This window comes from Camelus dromedarius, chromosome 8, assembly GCF_036321535.1.
Source record: "Camelus dromedarius isolate mCamDro1 chromosome 8, mCamDro1.pat, whole genome shotgun sequence".
Classification (NCBI taxonomy): domain Eukaryota; kingdom Metazoa; phylum Chordata; class Mammalia; order Artiodactyla; family Camelidae; genus Camelus; species Camelus dromedarius.
This window is the reverse complement of record NC_087443.1, coordinates 3,055,968-3,073,716: the sequence shown is the minus strand read 5'-3', so window position 1 is coordinate 3,073,716 and position 17,749 is coordinate 3,055,968. Positions and strand designations below refer to the sequence as shown.

The following is a 17,749-nucleotide window of genomic DNA, read 5'->3' as shown; positions in this document are numbered from 1 at the left end:
AATGGAGAAATGCTTAATAGCCGTAAAAATGCACAGGGCATTGTCTCCGCGGACTGGGGGCAGCTTAACGCACACGTTGCTAAGTAACGGGAACGAGGGGACCGCAGAGCCGTCCCAGCCCTTTGGGAGCGGGAGCGAGGCTCGAGCTCTCATCCCCAGCTGCCACGAGGGGCGCGGGAACACAGTCCCAGTGTTCCTGCAGAGCAGCAACTGCTTCCGCGGGGAAATCCTTGGCAGCGACTAATTTCTTTAGAACTGTAAGCGTTTTGCGATAGAGATATTTAAACCTTCTCAGTTATTGTAGTCTTTCTCCTTTAGGGAAAAACAGCTTAAGCCCCATCCATTTTCCAGCTCCTGGTAAAATAATACAAAACCTTTGGAATAGGAAAGCTACAGTAAGACATCAAGCCGTGTTAGCAAGATTGGTAGGAAAGGAGGCCAATATTAATTCCTTTATAAGAACAACAAAATCGTGGCTGACAAACAGTTCTTGAAAATCTGCGTTCGCCGTCCTCACCCACACTCAGCAGCCATATGACACAAGGATCACTTGTTTCTTAGATCGCTGATCCCCACTGACTTGACATGTGCCCCAGACAAATGTTCACCTTCCAAGACTCCCAGTGTCTGATAGAATGCAAATACAGAGTTCAGAAGAGCCCACCTGGGGCCAGCCAACATCTCACACAGGTTTTTTTCACAGCTCAGAAGTGCCCGTTTAAGGCAGGAGTTGAACTATGGTGAAATGATTCGGCCAGTAAATACCCACTGCACCTGCACCGTTTTTAAACAGTGAGACAGATTTGTGAGTTCTGCATTTAAAAGTCAGCAAATCCAAACTGGGCTCCTTATTTCCACTCCCAGATCCATTTCGCCTGTACCTCCTGACTCAATCGGGCCACTCCCCAGCTGGTTGATTAAGGGAGAACCCTGGTTTCTGTTTTATCCCAACCCCCATCTCAATCAATCTCAATTAGTCAGTTGTATGGGAAATCAGTATCTACCCTTCCAGGATCCTCATCTCCTTACTTTATTTTTGTAATTTGTTACCATATCCCTCAAGGAAGGATTATGTCCATTTTAAAGAGGAAGAAGAGGGTCTGTTTAATCCAGAGTGAATCCCAAGACCAGTTGTGGCAGCATCACCTGGAAACTTGCTAGATATGCAAATTCTAGGACCCATCCCAGCCCTACTGAACAGACACTCTTGGGGTGGGGCCCAGCCATGGGTGGTTTAAGCCCTCCAGGTGATTCTCATTCTGTCCATTTCTGTCCATCACCCAAGACTGCTGTGTTGATGAAAATTCAATTAACAATCAAGCTAAGAAGGAAAAAAAAGGGAATTTTATTCCAGCCAAATGGAGGATTGTAACCCAGGAGACAGACTCAGAAGCTCTGAGAACTGTTCCACCTGTTGCAAGTCGAAGGCACACTCGTATACATTTTCGAGACAAAAGATCTGTGAAGGAAAAGCCGGGCTGGGCTAACAAGATGACTCACAAGTCTAAGAATGTGAAAGAAACCTTGGGCTGGGCTAACAAGATAACTCACAAATCTAAGTATCGGAATATTGATCTGAGTTCTGCTGGACTAACTCGTAAATCTAAGTTAATTAGTATTGGTTTGCTGTTCATTTTTTTTTTTTTTTTTTTTTTTTTGCTAGCCAGCTGGATTTTCAAAGAGACATATCTGGCTTTGGAATGTTGGTTTGCTGCCTCCCTGCCTCCACTTTTGTGATAATGATGCTGCTAAAGCTGTCCCATGCCTATTAGCCGAATACCCCAAGCTTGTACTTTACCTTATAAAACCTCATGCGCGCGTCTTGGAGGTGCTCAGAGCTTCGGAGCAGAAGCCCCTCTGAGCTGCCGGCGTAATACATCTGAGTACTCCAACCCTCCGACTGGTGCTTGTTTCTTGGCTGGCCTGTTGTTTCTGTAACATTTCATACATCAAAATGACATACTGATATTTTACCCAAAGTTCACCAAGCATACATAGTCCAGGTAAGCCCCTACAATGCAGAAAGTCACCGTGACCCCCTACAGTGCTGGGGTCAACGCTGTTCTTTTAATAAGTTACACTGATAGAGTCAGAAGAAAGGGGGAAAAATTTACATTTAAGGAGACCCTCCCGTCTTTGAGAAGGTCTGGTTAATGTGTAATGCAGATGCACACTGCTCATTAGGGAGGAAGGGAGGAAGGCCAAACAGACAGAGAAAATTTTATTTAAATTTCCTTGTCCTGCCTGTAAATTTTGTTTCAGCAGTAGCAATCACCTGACACCTGGCTGCAGACCCCGGACATCCATTCCCCTTCCTTTGTCCCTGGTTCTCATGTCCTTGTCTGATACCCATACAGCCACTGCAGGCTTCGCAGATCGGTGTTTGCATGATTCATCTTTTTTCCATTCTTTTATGTTGAATTTTTTGTATCTTTATTCTTAAAGTGGGATTCTCTATTCTTGTAGACACCATAGAGTTGGATCTTGCTTTTTTTATTCAGCCTGACAAACTGAGCCTTTTCACTGGAGTGCTTAGGTCATTTACTTCTTATGTAATTATCATATGGTTGGGTTTAAAACTACAATCTTGCTATTTGTTTTCTATGTGTCCTATTATTGTTTATTCCTTTTTCCCTGTCTCTTTTTAAAATTGAGGTATAGTTGATTTACAATATAAGTTTTAGGTGTACAATATACCGATTCAAAGTTTTTATAGATTATGCCCCATTTAAAATTATAAATAAGGCTATGTTCCCTGTACTGCACAATATATCCTTGTCATGTATTTATTTTATATATAGTAGTTTGTATCTCAACCCCATACCCCTCACTCACTTCCTCTCCCCACCGGTAACCACTAGATTGTTCTCTGTATCTGTGGATCTGTTTGTTTTGTTATATTCATTCATTTTTTAGATTCCACATAAAACTGATAACATATTTATCTTTCTCTGTGTGCTTTATTTCACTAAGCATAATACTTTCCAGGTCCATTCTTTTTGTTGCAAATGGCAAAATTTCATACTGTTTATGGCTGAGTAGTATTCCATTGTGTGTGTGTGTGTATAAATATACACACCACATCTTTGTCCAGTCACCTGTTGATAGACACTTAGGTTTCTTCCATGTCTTGGAACTGTAAATAATGCTGCTATGAACGTTGGGGTGCTTGTATCTTTTCAAATTAGTGTTTTCATTTTCTTTGCATATGTGCCCAGGAATGGAAATGCTAGATTCTATGGTGGTTCTATTTTTAGTTCTTTGAGGAATCTCCATGTTGCCCTCCAGAGCGGCTGCACCAGCTTACATTCCCACCAAAGGAGGGTTCCCTTTCCTCCACACCCTCTCTGCCAGTTATTATTTGTAGACTTTCTGATGATGGGCATTCTGAGTGGTGTGAGGTGATACCTCATTGTGGTTTTGATTTGCATTTCTCTGATAATTAGCAATGTTGAGCATCTTTCCATGTGCCTATTGGCCATCTATATGTTTTCTGTTGAGAGATTTAAGTCTTCTGCCCATTTCTTGATTGGGTTGTTTGTTGTGAGTTATATCTCAATAAAACTGGAAAAAATGTAGAAATAAGTCATAAAATCTAAAAAAACTGTTTCATTTCAGATATCATATGTTTATCTCTAGAAGTTCCATCGTCTTCCATTTTTCTCATTAGAGTTGTCTTTCTTTAATCCTGACCATATTGAGCATGTTTATAATAGGTATTTTATTATCCTACTCTGTGAATTCCATTCTTTCTTTTCTTATTCTGTTTCCATCAAATGAGTTTTCTACTGTTTTGGGTCACAATATCTTATTTCTTGCCATGTCTAGTCATTTTTAATTGGATGCTAGACATTGTAAATGCCTGTTGTGTGCCTAGATTTTGTTGATGTAAAGAGTAGCCTTGGTCCTGGCAGGCAGCTCAGTTAGTTATGAATCAGTCTGATACTTCGGATACTTATTTTGAAGGACTGTAGCCTTTACTTTAGGATGAGCTTAGCCTTCTTACTATGGTATGATTCTTCTGAGGTCTCAGTTGGATGCCTGTGTGTTCAGTGAACTCTTCCCCTCGGATTGGCTGGAGCTCAAGTGTACCCCAGCCCCCTGGGAGCTCTGGACATTCTTTGCTTGGACCTGTGGTGTTTTATCTTCGGCACAAGTGACTTAGCGTTCAGCCAGAGGCTCCCGGGGCTCCACAGACAGGAACCTGGTTCTCTTTGTCTGGGCAGAAAACTTAGGGTGCTCTGTGCCACAGATTCCAGTTTCTCAGCCTCCTTAGCTCTAACCACAGATCCTCACCTCAGCAAGACTTCCTCACTCTTAGGGTGCCCTTCTGCACTGTGGCTTGTAGCGCCCCCAGGCAGAAAGCTGAGGCAGCGGCAGGATTCACTTAGTTTGTAGCCTCCTTCTCAGGGCTCACAGACCCAGGCTGTGTTGTTTGGCACATCACCTCCAGTTTCCAGTTGTTTCGGACGGCAGGGTGAGTCTGAGCCCAGTTTCCCCAAGGTGGGCAGAAGCAGTTCTTGGCCTGTCTTTTCAGTTTAATTTCCCCCCATTCCCTGACTTTCATGTGTGTCCCCGACATACTGACCGCTTCCACCACTTGCTTTCTTACACCTTTGAGTCCTGGCAATGCTGGTTTCCTTCTGCCCTGGCCCAAGTCTAGTAAATTTCTGTTTTCTTTAAGATTTGGCTAAATCACTAGCATCTTTGGGAAACTGGACCCGTTTGCTCCTCCGCTTCTCATTTTAGTCTGACCTATAAAACCTATATTATGAAACATACTTCATAGTGTCACAATTAAAAAGAAAAAATCACCTCTCTTTCCACCATGCTATGAGTTCTTTAAGAGCCCATCTCATAAACATTTGTGTCTGGTATGTTGTAGAGGCTCAAAAAACATTAAATGGGACCTTATGTTTAGTGGGACATCAAGAAAAACTGTGTGCTTATTAATCTGCTTAATTTTAAATATTTTTAAGAATGTGGCAAGGGCAGTTTGGTGTATGACTGGTTCCACTTAGAGGAAGAATTACAGAAAGCCTTGGCTTTTGAACATTTTTCCTGGATAACGAGTTTTCAAGGATCAGTTGATAGAGTGATCATTAAAAACTGCAAAAATACTGTCTGATATGGAATGATTTATTGCACAGAGAAAATACAAGGGTTTTCAGATTGAGAGAGACTCATTACTTACGGCACAATTCATCTCTTGAGTGATAACTATGTTTGGGGCCTTAAACGGGGGTCTAACTGAGCCATTTTGGGTGGATCTGCAAGGAACTGTTGTGATCCCTGGATGGACATGTGTACACAGCCCTGTCATTCTTATCCTATTTTTATATTTGTATAATAATTATCCTGGGATAAACATGGAGGAACTGTGATCTACTGAAACAGAGGACAAGAAAGAAAGAGACTCCTCAGGGGAAGTCAAGTAAGTTCACACCAAGGTAGGGAGTTTCTTAGCAAAGAAGAAGCTTGAGGAAATGTAAGTGAAGATAACCCAAGTGTGGGCTTCAGGCCCTGTGAAAGATGTTATCCAAAGACAAGGAAAGTAACGTAGGACTCAGTAGTTTGTTTTGAGTTAGGAAGTTTTCTTAAAAACAAAGAAACAAACAAATGAGACATACAGTGTCCGTCCATCTGTCCACCTACCCATCCATCCATCCTTCCATCCACCAATCCATCCTTCCATCCACTCATCCATCCATCCATCCACTCATCCATTCATCTTTCTTTCCCAGCATATACCTAATTGACCCTATTCCAATGATACTGTAATAAGTTGCTCAAAACATTCAGAATTTCCTCTTTTGGAACTACCTGCAGAATCACACTTTTTTTTTTTTTTACCACCTTGTAATTGTACTTTGTTTTTGACTAAAACAATTATCACATATTTTATTTATCAGATTCAGCTCTGAATGACTTTGTTTTCAAAACGCATATACGTTCATGGGAGAAAGATTTCCCAACATTGAGCGTATTCAAAATAGTCAATTGTAATAGCTGAAAGAAATTTAACATTCAGAAATGCGGTAGAAAAGAGACTGCCAGTTTACAGAGAGCAATGGGCACGAGGACGGCCCACTCGGGGGCACCAGTGTACACATGTACCTCTGAGGCAGAACTGCAGCGGGCTCTGTGAATGACGCCTGCACCCAGGACCAGAGAACGATGTTTGTGTATAAAGATCTGTGATAGAAAAGAACTAATCTGACTCCCTATTAAATCTGTCCCTTTGGCTTTGACCCTGTGCTCTGCTTCCTGGGCTCAGTCCTGCTGGTTCTGCACCTTTTGTAAAAGAATGTTGCCTGGAGCCTGAAATACACAGGAGAGCCCATTCTCAAGGCTCTGACCTTTAAGGATATTCACACTTTTCCATTCATACAAAGATAAGTTGCAGAGGAGAAAATACCGTCTGTTTTGCTGGAGGTTTACAGGGACACCGTGACCTGACCCACGTGGACAGCTGCAAGAACAAAGGATTCCAAGAACAAAGAATTCCTACACCAAGAGACTTGCAACAACCAACCACACCCCCTCCCCTTTTTAGTGTAAAAGGAGCCTGAATTCTGACTTGGGGAAGATGGTTCTCCAGGACCTTAGTCTGCCATCCTCTCAGTCTGCCGGCTTTCCGAATAGTCGCTATTCCTTGTCCCAACACCTCGTCTCCCGATTATTGGCCTGCCGTGTGGCGAGCAGAACGAGTTTGGACTTGGGAACAGATGCACAGGCTAGAAAGGTGTGGAAGGCCCTGTTCTTTCAGTCTCAGCTCCAGGCTGGGAGGCATCAGATCTCACAAGGGTGTTCTCCAGACCACCCTTAAATATAAAATAGATGTTTCATTCTCATCCAGCTAGGAATACCCATGAGGAGATTTTACTTGTAATAAAATGCTACTCTGTACATACAGTATTGTCTCTAGAAAGCACAGGATGAAGTTAGCTAACTAACCATCTGTATTTAGATCACCCCAACAGGGGCGAACGTTATAAGTTTTCCCTGAAGTCTCAGAAAAGATGGTCTTTTTCTCTTAATGCTTGAAACCAGATTCCAGTGACTTTTTAAAAAGCTCTTTTGGCAAAATTAAAATCTGAGAATGAAAGAATGACTGACTGTTAGCAGTCTTCAGAAGTTTTAGTAAGACCAGTTTAATTCACTTTGGGCCTGAGCCAAACTTTGCCACGAAACGCCCTCCCCTAAACTCGCTTCTCATTAGCTTTGCCCGTGAGAGGAGACGCAAGCTCGGCACGGGAGCAGGAATATCGCAGCCCGGTCTCAAGCAGTCTCCCAGTCCTTTTGGTCTCAAAGGACACACTGTATTATTTAATTTGTCTCCAATAGCTGAGTTGCAACCCAGTGTCCCCAACAGGGCAGGATGTGTTTTTCTGTTTAGGTCACATAACACACGGCAAAATTAGTGGCACCGCCTTCCCAGTTCAGTGTAGGTTCAAGTGTGTGTATTTTGTATCCACACATGTAGCAGCTTTTTAAACGGTGGAGTTTAAAACTGGGCCATAATCTGGGGGAAACAGCTGATAAATACTGTTTGCATTGATGCTGTGTGTGTGAAGCTCCAGAATACCAGTTTGTGCTCAGTCCGAAACCTCTTCTGCTTCCCTTTGACCGCAGCCCTGATATCCCCCTCTGCACACCCCCCGACTGCCGCTGCTTCTCAGTGGGTCGTCCTCATTGCAAAGGCTTTCAGCCTGTGGTATTTGAAATGCTGTGGCTTCGTAGATTATGGAGTGTTATCCTGATATAGGTAATAGAGCTGTCCAAGAACTGGACAGAGTAGAAACAAATGGGGGCATTTTGCCTCCAATTTGGGACACCCTGGAAATAGCTGAAGGGTCATCAGCGAGGAAAGAGTAACATGGATAATCTAAACCGCCACCACGTCCACCGGCAGATGGCTGGATAAAGAAGCCACGGTGTATTTACACAACAGAATACTACTCTCCACAAAAAAGAATAAAATAATGCCATTTGTAGCAACATGGATGGACCTGGAGATCATCATTCTAAGTGAAGTAAGCCAGAAAAAGAGAAAAAAAATACCATGTGATATCACTTATATGTGGAATCTAAAAAAAACCAGACACAAATGAACTTATTTACAAAACAGAAACAGACTGAAGACATAGAAAACAAACTTATGGTTACCAGTGGGGAAAGGGGGTGGGAAGGGATAAATTGGGAGTTTGGGATTTGCAGATACAAACTACTACATAAAATAGATAAACAACAAAAAGTCCTACTGTACAGCACAGGGAACTCTATTCAATATCTTGAAGTGACCTGTGGCTAAAAAGGATATGAAAAGGAACACATGTATGTCCATGGATGACTGAAACATGATGCTGTGCACCAGAAATGGACACAACATTGTAAACTGACTAGACTTCAATTAAAAAAAAAAGAAATTAAAGAAAAAAACACTTCCAGAAAAAAACTTCGAATAGTTTCAATCCCCAAATGTGAAGCCACTGAGTTGCTCTCCTCCCCACTCTGCTAAACCTTGACTCTGTGGTTCCTCTTTACCTTTTGAGTTTAATTGTGACGCATCCTTGGTGTGGGTTCCTCTCTGGGCATTCGGATCTGGACTTCCGTTTTCTTCCCCAGGTCAGGGACGTCTTCGCCCCTTTTTCTCTCTCTTCTCCGCTGGGTCCCTCTAAGGCAGATCTTGGTTGCTGGACGTTTCCCACGAGCCCCTGGTGCCCTCCTCAGTCCCGTTCTCTATTCCTTCCCTGCTCTGGCTGGATGAATTCCGCCGCCTTCCTGTCTCTGAGTTCACCGCTTCATCTCGTCTGCTGCGGAGCCCTTTACTGCATTTTTCAGTTCAGTTTTGATTGTCTTCATTCATCTCATTCATTCTCCAGCTCTGTGATTTCTGTTTGGCGCCTTCTTGTGTTTTCTTTCTCTTTGTTGAAATTCTCACTTTGTTCCCGCACTGTGCTCCTTGCAAATGTCGGCAACAAAAGAGCCCTTGACCAACAATCAAAGAAAGAAAGAAACGGAAAATCGGACCTGAGACCAACTGAGGCTCATCACCCAAGAGACAGCCCCTCGGAGCTCTGAGCGCTGCTCTGAAGAGGTGGTCGGGGGTGAGCAGTACATACGTGAGTTTGGCAAAGCGGTGTGTGCGACCAAGCACACGTCTAAGCAGAAAGAGGCTGCCAGCCACGAGGAGCAGACACTTCACTTCATGGTCTTCGTGCTTTTCTAAGTATGGCAGGAGGCAAGGATCCAGGTTTATAAAAAATTTCTGAAAATACCTACCTCTCCGAGGGCCTGTTCTGTCCGTTTTCCCAGAGCACAGAGGCCTCCCCCCGATCTTCACCCTGAACGCCTTGCACGGTGCGTCTGGGGCAGCGCCCGCAGCGGCTGATGGCCTGACCCTTGTAGCACTGGGAGGTGGGCGACACGTACAGTCCCTTCGCCTTGGGTCTTCATTTCCACTGAGGTTTGGGAGGCACTGGGTGACCAGTTGGTCCCACGGGGCTAGGAATGCTCACTCCCAGGTCCGCCAAGGATTTCAGTGGTGGGCACTCACTGCGCTGCTCCTGGACTAGGCGCTGTTAACAGAGACCAGACGCCTCTGGGCCGCCCATGCTACCAGCCTGTCATGGTCCAGGAAACGGTTTCGTCTTGTTGCTTTTTCCCAAACCCGAGTTTCACCATTACAATCATTGGCTTTACAGAAATACATATTTGGGCAGTCATTTCAAGTCAGCTGATCATCATTAATTCATCTGAGGCTCAGTCACACACTTGGTAATGCAAGAAACAATAACCTGTAAAACAGGCAGAATGCTAGTACACAGCTAGCGACATCACTAAGGCCGTAGTAAGTAAGTAGTTAAGCTACGAACTTCCATCAGGTGCAGCCCGCAAGCTCCCTGCAGCTTCTGGCCGGGCGGCTCGGTACCCACGGCTGTCCTTAAGGGAGATGGTATGTGGGCATTGCACACAAAGGTCACCAGAGATGTCTGCGTGTAAACAGTGGGTGAGGGGTCGGTGTGACACTGGACAGGACTGAGGAAGGAACGTGACCTTCGAGGGAGCTACACGCCGGTGCCCGGAGGTGGCCATGGGGGTTGGTTAACCACAGTACACACGCACAGTGCACACTCGAGGGGAGGGAGGGGCCCAAGCGGGCAGAGAAATCGCTTTTACATTTTTTCTTCTCTGGCCTTAGAATGTGGATTTTTATTTCATCCATGCATGGTAAGCGTATTTACGCCTCTTTATCAGGTAAATCACTAATCTCTGTCCCATCAAGGTATTTTTCTGAGCTTTTAGTGTGTTTTCTGTTTGGAACGTATTCCCGTTTTTTCCTTTTCCTCGACTCTCGGTGCTGGTTTCCGAGCCCTAGCTAAAACAGCCCCCTTTCCCAGCCTCGGAGGAGTGGCCGGAGGTGAACTGCATTAGGCCCTGCCCCAGGTCCGGGTGCTGTGGACCCGTGTGGGTGTGCCGTGTGCAGAAGCAGCTTTAGGTCAACAAGTGAGTCTGGTCTGGGGCATCTTCAGGTGAGATTTCCTGGTACCTTCCATTCCTGACACCTCTTTGATGTCGCATTACCTCTTGGAGAGGAGGCCCCTTCGGGTTGTTAACACCGGGAACGTGGTGGGTAGCTGCTCTCTACCCCCAGTTCCCCCGGCTCTCCTCCTGCTTCTAAGGTAACCCGGGGCTCGTCAGGGGAGGCCGGGGGGATGTTTTGAGGACCAGCTGAGGAGCGGGAGCTGAAAGGAAGGGGTTTGGCGCAGGCCTTGCCCTCTGGGGACAGTGATGGCATCCCCGCTTCCTCACAGTAAGTGCACTGATGAGGTCCCAGCTCGGCTGGTGGCCCGTGTGTCCCACGTTGGGGGCAGAGGGCGCTCACCCATGACGTTTCTTATTCTCTCCTCCGGGGCTGCCTGGGGTGGCCCCCAGCCCCACTGCAAACAGGGCAGCCTGCTTCCTCATCTTCTGGCCTTCTTTTCTTCTTCTGCCACATCTTGGTTCTTGAAAACCCGAAAGACCCCTTCAACCAGCTGGGAGGCGGGGGTGTCAGGCCCTCCTGCCATCTTTGGAAGTTGGCCGTAATTACTGGGAGCACGGGCGGCAAAGGGAAATTGAAGGGGTCTTCAGGGGGTCCTTTCAAAACGGGGAGTATGGTCTTCCTCTCCCAGTTAGACCACCAAGTACACTTAAGCCTGCATTCCTCCTGGAGCCCCTGGCCCTGGTCCAGGACCATAAAACACTGGGCGCGGGGACTCTCACGTCTCTCCTCTCCCGCAGAGTGAGTCTAGCTGGAGCCTGGTGGTGTAATTTAGGGAGCCGCTTTCTGGCTGTTTCTCCTGGTCACCTAGCTGGTGTCGTGGCCAGACAGTTTTACAGAAGGAAGTAAGTTGTTCTTGCATTGGTGGGGCAGTCACAGAGTTTCCAGACCCAGGATGCACCCTAATGGGCCCCTGGGAGGACCGATGTCTGCTTGCTCACAGCCTCAGCTCTCGGGTGAGGCTCTGTCCCCAGCTGCCCAGAGGCCTGTAATAGGGCTGCTGGAGACAGATTCGGCTCCTCTTAGCTCACTGGAAGTTCCCTTCTCTAGACAGTTGCTGCGTGAGTTCTCCCAGCGGGTAGTTTAGCAGTGCACACGCAGGTTCTGCAGGTACTGAGCTGGCGCCCCGACCCCCCCCCCCCCCACTACAAATAATTCAAGTTGCCAGGATCCTCCTAGGAAAGTCCCACCAGGGCCCCCTAACGAGGGTCACAACCAGGAAGAGACACAGATGGTCTCACTGAGGCCTGTAAGGATCGGCTGTCCTGCTCAGCCTCCAGGACCCGGGAAGACTTCCACTTTGTCAAAAACGCAAGAACTGATGGTGACACACGAATGCACCACCAACAGACACGGCCGCACAGACCGAAGGCCGGACGGGCAGAGCCCGGCACTTCCACTCCCCCTCCGAGCCGAGGCCTCTGAATCAGACTAGCTCGGCTCCCGAAGGGAATGGTCCAGACAGGCCCCCTTCCCGCAAGGGCATGAGCCCGGATAGAGGGGGGAGTCCCAGCCTGTGTGGCCGGACTGACTCACCCGAGCTGGAACCGGAGGCTGACCAGACATCAGGATATTCCGCCTCAGGGTTCCTCGGAGCAAAACGACCCCAGCAGCTGCTGGGACCCAGGGAAGGGGCAGCCCCCAGCCAGGGCCAACCTGCCGCGGGCACAGGCTGCCGGCTGGTGCCCCAGAAACTGCTGCCGAACCCAAGTTTGCGTGCCTGGTGCACAGCAAGACCAAACCAACAGCAACACTGGAGTCTGGAGCAGAGAAAGGTTTGTGGCCGGGCCGAGCCAGGACAGGCACCTTGTGCTCCAAAGACCCGGCTCTACGGTGGCGCTCAAGACAAAGCTTTTCAAAGACGGTTTTAGGACAGAGGATCGTAAGATGTGTGATCAGCTCGCGGACTTTCTGATTGGTTGGTGGTGAGGTAACAGGATGATGTTTCAAGAATCTCAACCTTCTGGTTCCCGCCAATCTGGGCTCTACATGCTGGTGGCCAGAGTGCAGCTCCCGTCCTCTGCTGGGTGGGGGCCCACTTTCTGGAGAACAGCTCAAAGCTGTGCCTCCAATTGCTCTGTGTATCCCTTCAGGAGGAACTGGCAGTCCTGGATCTATTCTAGCCTTGAGCCCGCTCTGTGGGACTCAGGGAGGCCTAGGAGACTAAAGCCTTTATTCTACAAACAAGAAACAGGGACAGGGAAGGGCTTATGTACCTGGGAGAGTCCTGCGTGGTTTCAGTCCTCCCTTTTGGGGATACCCCTCGATCCTGTGGGAAACAGAGGCAGGATAAAACGAGGAACAAGGTTTTGGGTAGAGAGGTTAATCGCAAACCCGGCAGAGGAACCTGGTTTTAGGGGGACTTGGCTCTCAAACCTCCTTCTGTGCAAGCAGCCTGCTTTCTTCTCCGAGGCCCGGGTAGTGGGGGTGTTCCGAAGGGAGGGTCTCCATCAGCACCGAGATGCAGGCTGACTGGAAGCTGGACCCCCAGGCAGCAGCTTTTAAAGTTCACGAACGTACCCCTTTCAGGGGAGCCTGGGAGACGGGAGTTTCTGTCTGGTCCCTCTGCTCTGAGCCCCGGGGTGTTAGTCAGTTAGAAAGTGTTTCTTTGCTACTGTCCCAATGAGTCTGTGAACACAAGGCAGCCACCAGAGCCAGGCTTCAAGGAACATGTCCTCTGGGCGGCAGACCCAAGGGCGGGGGTGCTGGAGAGGCTCACAGGTCCCTTCTCTGAGACACCAGGCAAGGGAGAGACGTGACACCCATGGGCCCTCCAGACTCCAGAGAGGACCGCAGTTGGCCTCTTTCATGGAAAGTCTGGGGGTTTGTCCGCTGCCCGAGGGACCCGGGCATGCAAGCCTGAGGGCCCCCAGAACCAGGTGATGGGGGGTACCCCTGGGGGGAGCCACAAAAACCCGAACGTGCACAACCCGGTTTCCGGGGAAAGGCAGGGTGGGCAGAGACGGTGCGGCCGCCTTCCATCTCGGAGAGCAGCGCAGGGGCCCCTCAGCCTGCAGCTCCTGAGATAAGCAACAGGCCTCTTCCCAGGAGGACTGGGCACATGCTGGGCCTGGGACCTTAGCTCGGAGTCCAGAACCTTTAAGATCCGTTTCCCAATCTGCTACAGCTTGTGGGTCTCGCGCACGCGCTGGCTTTTAAAGCTGGATGTTTGGGGGGTTCATCTCTCAGACGGAGGTTGTAAAAGTCGGGGTGCCCGATGTGGGGTTCAAACCACCTGCTCGGCAGGGAGAAGCTGGGGGCTGTGTGCCCGTCCCCAGTTGTGGGCCGCCGTGCTGGGAGTGGGGCTGATGGTGAGTGTGTCTCCTATGCCCAGATTCTGGGAGTCGCTGAGCTGGTCTGGGGGTTCCTCTCCGAGGGAACTGTTCTGCTGTAGCTGCAGACGCCGTGTGTCCGTACGGGGGGCGGAGGGGTGTGCGCAGGGCCCTCCCGTGCCACCGTCTGGAACCGGAGCACCTTGGAGCTCTTCTGTCTGATTCAGAACATGAACAGGTCATCCACAAGGGCGAGAAGCAGAAGCCCAGGAGCGGCTCTAAGAGCTGGAGGAACCCCCTCCCCGCCGCGCCCCGGCGCGGGCGTGGGTGGAACCGGCCGTCCACCGGAGGGGTCAGCCTGGGACAGCTGGGCCGGCAGCTCACGCTGGTAGATGCTGCTTCCGAGCTCTTTCGGGGACAGACACCCAGAAGCAGGTGTGCTCCATCTCGAGCATCCTTAATGCTGCAGGTCCAAAGCAGAAACAAGACTAGGCCCGGGTTCCTGGAGTGCTGCTGGGTGGACTCACTCACCGTTGGCAAGACCCCCAGAGGAGCTGAGGTCTCGGTTCCCTGACGCCCCGCCGCAGGCCTTGGCCGTGTCCTGCCTGGAACACACCTGCGCCACCTTTACCTGTCGAATCTCCGCGACAGAAATTGACTTTCTTGGGGGCTTTCCCAGAACCCCCTGCTTCCTGTTACATCCCCTCAGAGGACCCTGCACGCTTCGTTCCCAGCACTTAGCCACGTTTTGTAACTTCACTCACTAAGTCGCTGACACCGAGCTCCTCTGCAGCCTGCGACCCCTGGGAGCGCGAGAACCGCGGCGCCGCCAGCCCTTCGCTGCTGCCCAGTGCCCAGTACTCGGGCGGGGCCAGAACGCGATGCCACTGGAGGGGTGGGGGAGGGAGAGATGCTCCTTTTTCAGCAGCGAGTGGTCTGACCTTGGGACTAATATCTAAACGCCATTTGACAGTAGTGAAAGTTGAAATATATAATGTCTCACGAAGCCCACCATTAAGAAATGAAAATTACCCTTTTTAGCAACATAGATTTACAGGGGAGCTAAAGATAGAACTTGTACGAGTTATTAAAAAAGCCACCAACTTGAGGTCTGGTCAGGTCATAATATTTAACTTGTGTTAAGAATAGTCCTTAAGTCTGTTTCATGAAATTTATTCCCGATTTGAAGTGGCAGTGCACACGAAGATAGCAGAGCCAGTGACACTGGCGGGCGTCTCCCTGCCGCATGCACGTCGTGACACGTTTCAGACACACACGTTAAGTCTCATGCTGAATAAATAACCCCCCAATTTAACTTTTTACATAAAAATATAATCTTGCACTCTTGACAAGACCAGTTATGGTGCATATTTTCTCTTTAGATAAATGAAATTCAGCCTTAAAAAAACAGACCGAGTAGCAACCCTATTCTAACAAGGGGCCAGTTTACAGTTCTCAGTAGAAAAGGGAAAGGAGGCAATACCTGCAATTCTTTTTTTTTTTTTTAAACAGAGACAGTCACTGCAACGTGAGCAGGAAGACCCTCGCCTCCGCAGCTGCCCGGACCGGACCGCCGCCGGGTCTGCGCAGAGCCTGACACGGGCGGCCGGGCGCCCCGCTCGCAACGTGAGGTCCCGCGCACACGCGGCCACCCGCCTGCTCGCGTGTGTGTCTCCGCGGCAGAGGCTCTGGAATTGGACTTTATACAGCTTTTAAGCAGAATGTTTTAGAAAGTCTGGAAGTTACAAAAGTAGTTCTGTAAACACCATATGAACTCAGTTTCCCAGAACAAACACGCAAGCTATTCTTAGGCAGGAACACACACTTTTATCTCATGGTAGCGTTACTGAGCTGCTCTGACAGTGTTTTCAAAGCCGATACAGCAGCACCCAAGGAAGATGCAGCCACAGTGTCACGGCAGGGACGGGCTGACCCAGGATTTTCAGGAATTCTGTCTTTACCGCATGTAAGCTTGCTGCGGCGTACACGCAGACTTTTCTATCGTTCCTAGGGTTTTCGGGGGGTAAAGGTTAGCAGAAACAGAGTGGAAACTGCTTCCTAAAAGAATTATTCTGCCTCCTGTTTAGCACAGAGTAAGCTCTCCTTTTCTTCGGTAACTCCTCCTGCACGTTAGATTACAGGCCGTATCAGGCCTGCATCACTCATGCCTGCGCTAGCGTCCTCTGCTGTGCAGGGCTCCTGCTGCAAACTGTTCAGTGCTTGACGCTCTGTAAACTGTGTTTAAATCTTAGTGACTCAAGTAAGGATAGTCAATATCTAGTGTTATGGATTTTAAGCAGGATTTTTATGAAGAAACAGAATGTCAAAAATTCTGGTTCTACTCTGAGCTAAGAAGGCAACAGGCAAAAACTGCCTTAACACTGAGAGTCTGATATTTGGATATTCCAAAAAATGTTTGGTGCAGAGGCACCTAATGAATTGCATACTTCTCAAAGAAAGTGATGATGAAGTCCTGAATTTTTCATTTTTATCTTTCCTTTTTTTGAGGGGGGAGGTGTGTGTTATCCTGGCAGAAAATTTTTTAGATGTAACTTTTTTTAGAGTATTTTATATAAACAATTAGCTAACCAACTTAAATTCTACTGGTCTTTTTGGAAAAATAGAAAACAGGAACTAATAGAAAACAGAAAAAGAGAGACACTAATCTTTCCTTTAGAATCCCTTGTGGAAAAACACTCTAAGAATATGATTTTAATGGACTGTGCCAACCTTAAACGTTGTTGGTCAGTGCACACGACCCTCCACATTATCACTAAACTAGAACAAAACTTTCCCCTGAGGACCTTGCGAGGCTGCAGAACTCTGTGCAGATGAACAGACTCGATCGTTATCTGGGTGGTCTGTCTGGTCAAACATGTCTTCAGGTTCGACCTTCTGGGCCCGGTGAAGTCGGCAAACTGGCTTGGAGTTGAAGTGCTCTGCAGAAGGGGAGGTCCTCCGCACTCACCCAGCCGCATAGCTGCTAAGGAAGGAATAGAACATGGGCTGTTTCAGGCGCTGCTGGTCCTTCCGACACCAGGCGATCACTGTCCCATCGCTGCTGGCCGTGTACAAATGGTGGCCGTCACAGGAAAACGTAAGGCTGGAAAACAAAAGTCCCGTTTGAACACCGGGTCTCTCAGCATTGTATTGGCACGTTGGTGATCACACCGGAACCATCTAAGGGGGTTGGTGATCACACTGGAACCATCTAAGGGGGCTGAGACAGCTTTGCTGGCGCAGGGAGACAGAGAGAGGCCCGCCTGCAACTCACTGGTTTTGACTGTAATTCAAATGCTGTTTAATTGCTGTGCTGGCTGTTTGTGAAGCTCCTTCTCACCAAGTGACGCAGATGCCGCCCAGACCAGAAGGGGAGGGCATGCTGCTCCTTCTGCATGTTTCCTCGCCCTTCCTGTTCAGCCTTGTGACTTACACAACAGCTACTCGGGTACAGACACTTTAAAAACAGAACACTGCCCCGTTTTCTCTCTCTAGAAATATATAATGATTATATTATGGAGATACTTTATTTCCCTGAAAAAGGGAAGGGTAAAAATGTAACATTAATAAGTAAGTAATTCAGGTTCATTAAACTTTACATTAAGTGGATTAAAAAGAAATTTATTTCAATAAGGTAGAATTTGAATCACCGACTTCTAATTGTGTTTTTAAAGTCAAATTTGTGAGCAAAGGGGAACTGCTTGTTTATCAACCTGTCACACTCCCTCCCATAGCTCAGTCACCATGATGGGGCTCTCAATAAGGAAGGAAAAAAGCAGCTGCTACAGTTGGTGGGGCCTTCCTGGGGCTCCGTCCCTATGAGCTCTCTGTTGGACACTGAGTTCCTGACCCGGATTTTAAGCTCCAGGAAGACAGGAACTGGGCCTCCTCCTGCCGCTGGGCCTGGACATCGTGGTGTCTGCATGTGCTC

The 17,749-nt window shown here is 48.2% G+C and overlaps 1 protein-coding gene across 1 annotated transcript in view; it reads right to left on the bottom strand.

Annotated features, from left to right (window-relative positions):
- Positions 1–5,118: 5,118 nt before the first annotated feature.
- Positions 5,119–17,749, bottom strand: part of LYST (lysosomal trafficking regulator) — a 159,518-nt gene continuing 146,887 nt past the window's right edge. The window contains exon 53 of the mRNA XM_064487841.1: positions 5,119–16,921. Within this exon, the coding sequence (XP_064343911.1) occupies positions 16,783–16,921 (139 nt within the window). The 3' untranslated portion in view covers positions 5,119–16,782. The remainder of the gene's footprint in view (positions 16,922–17,749) is intronic.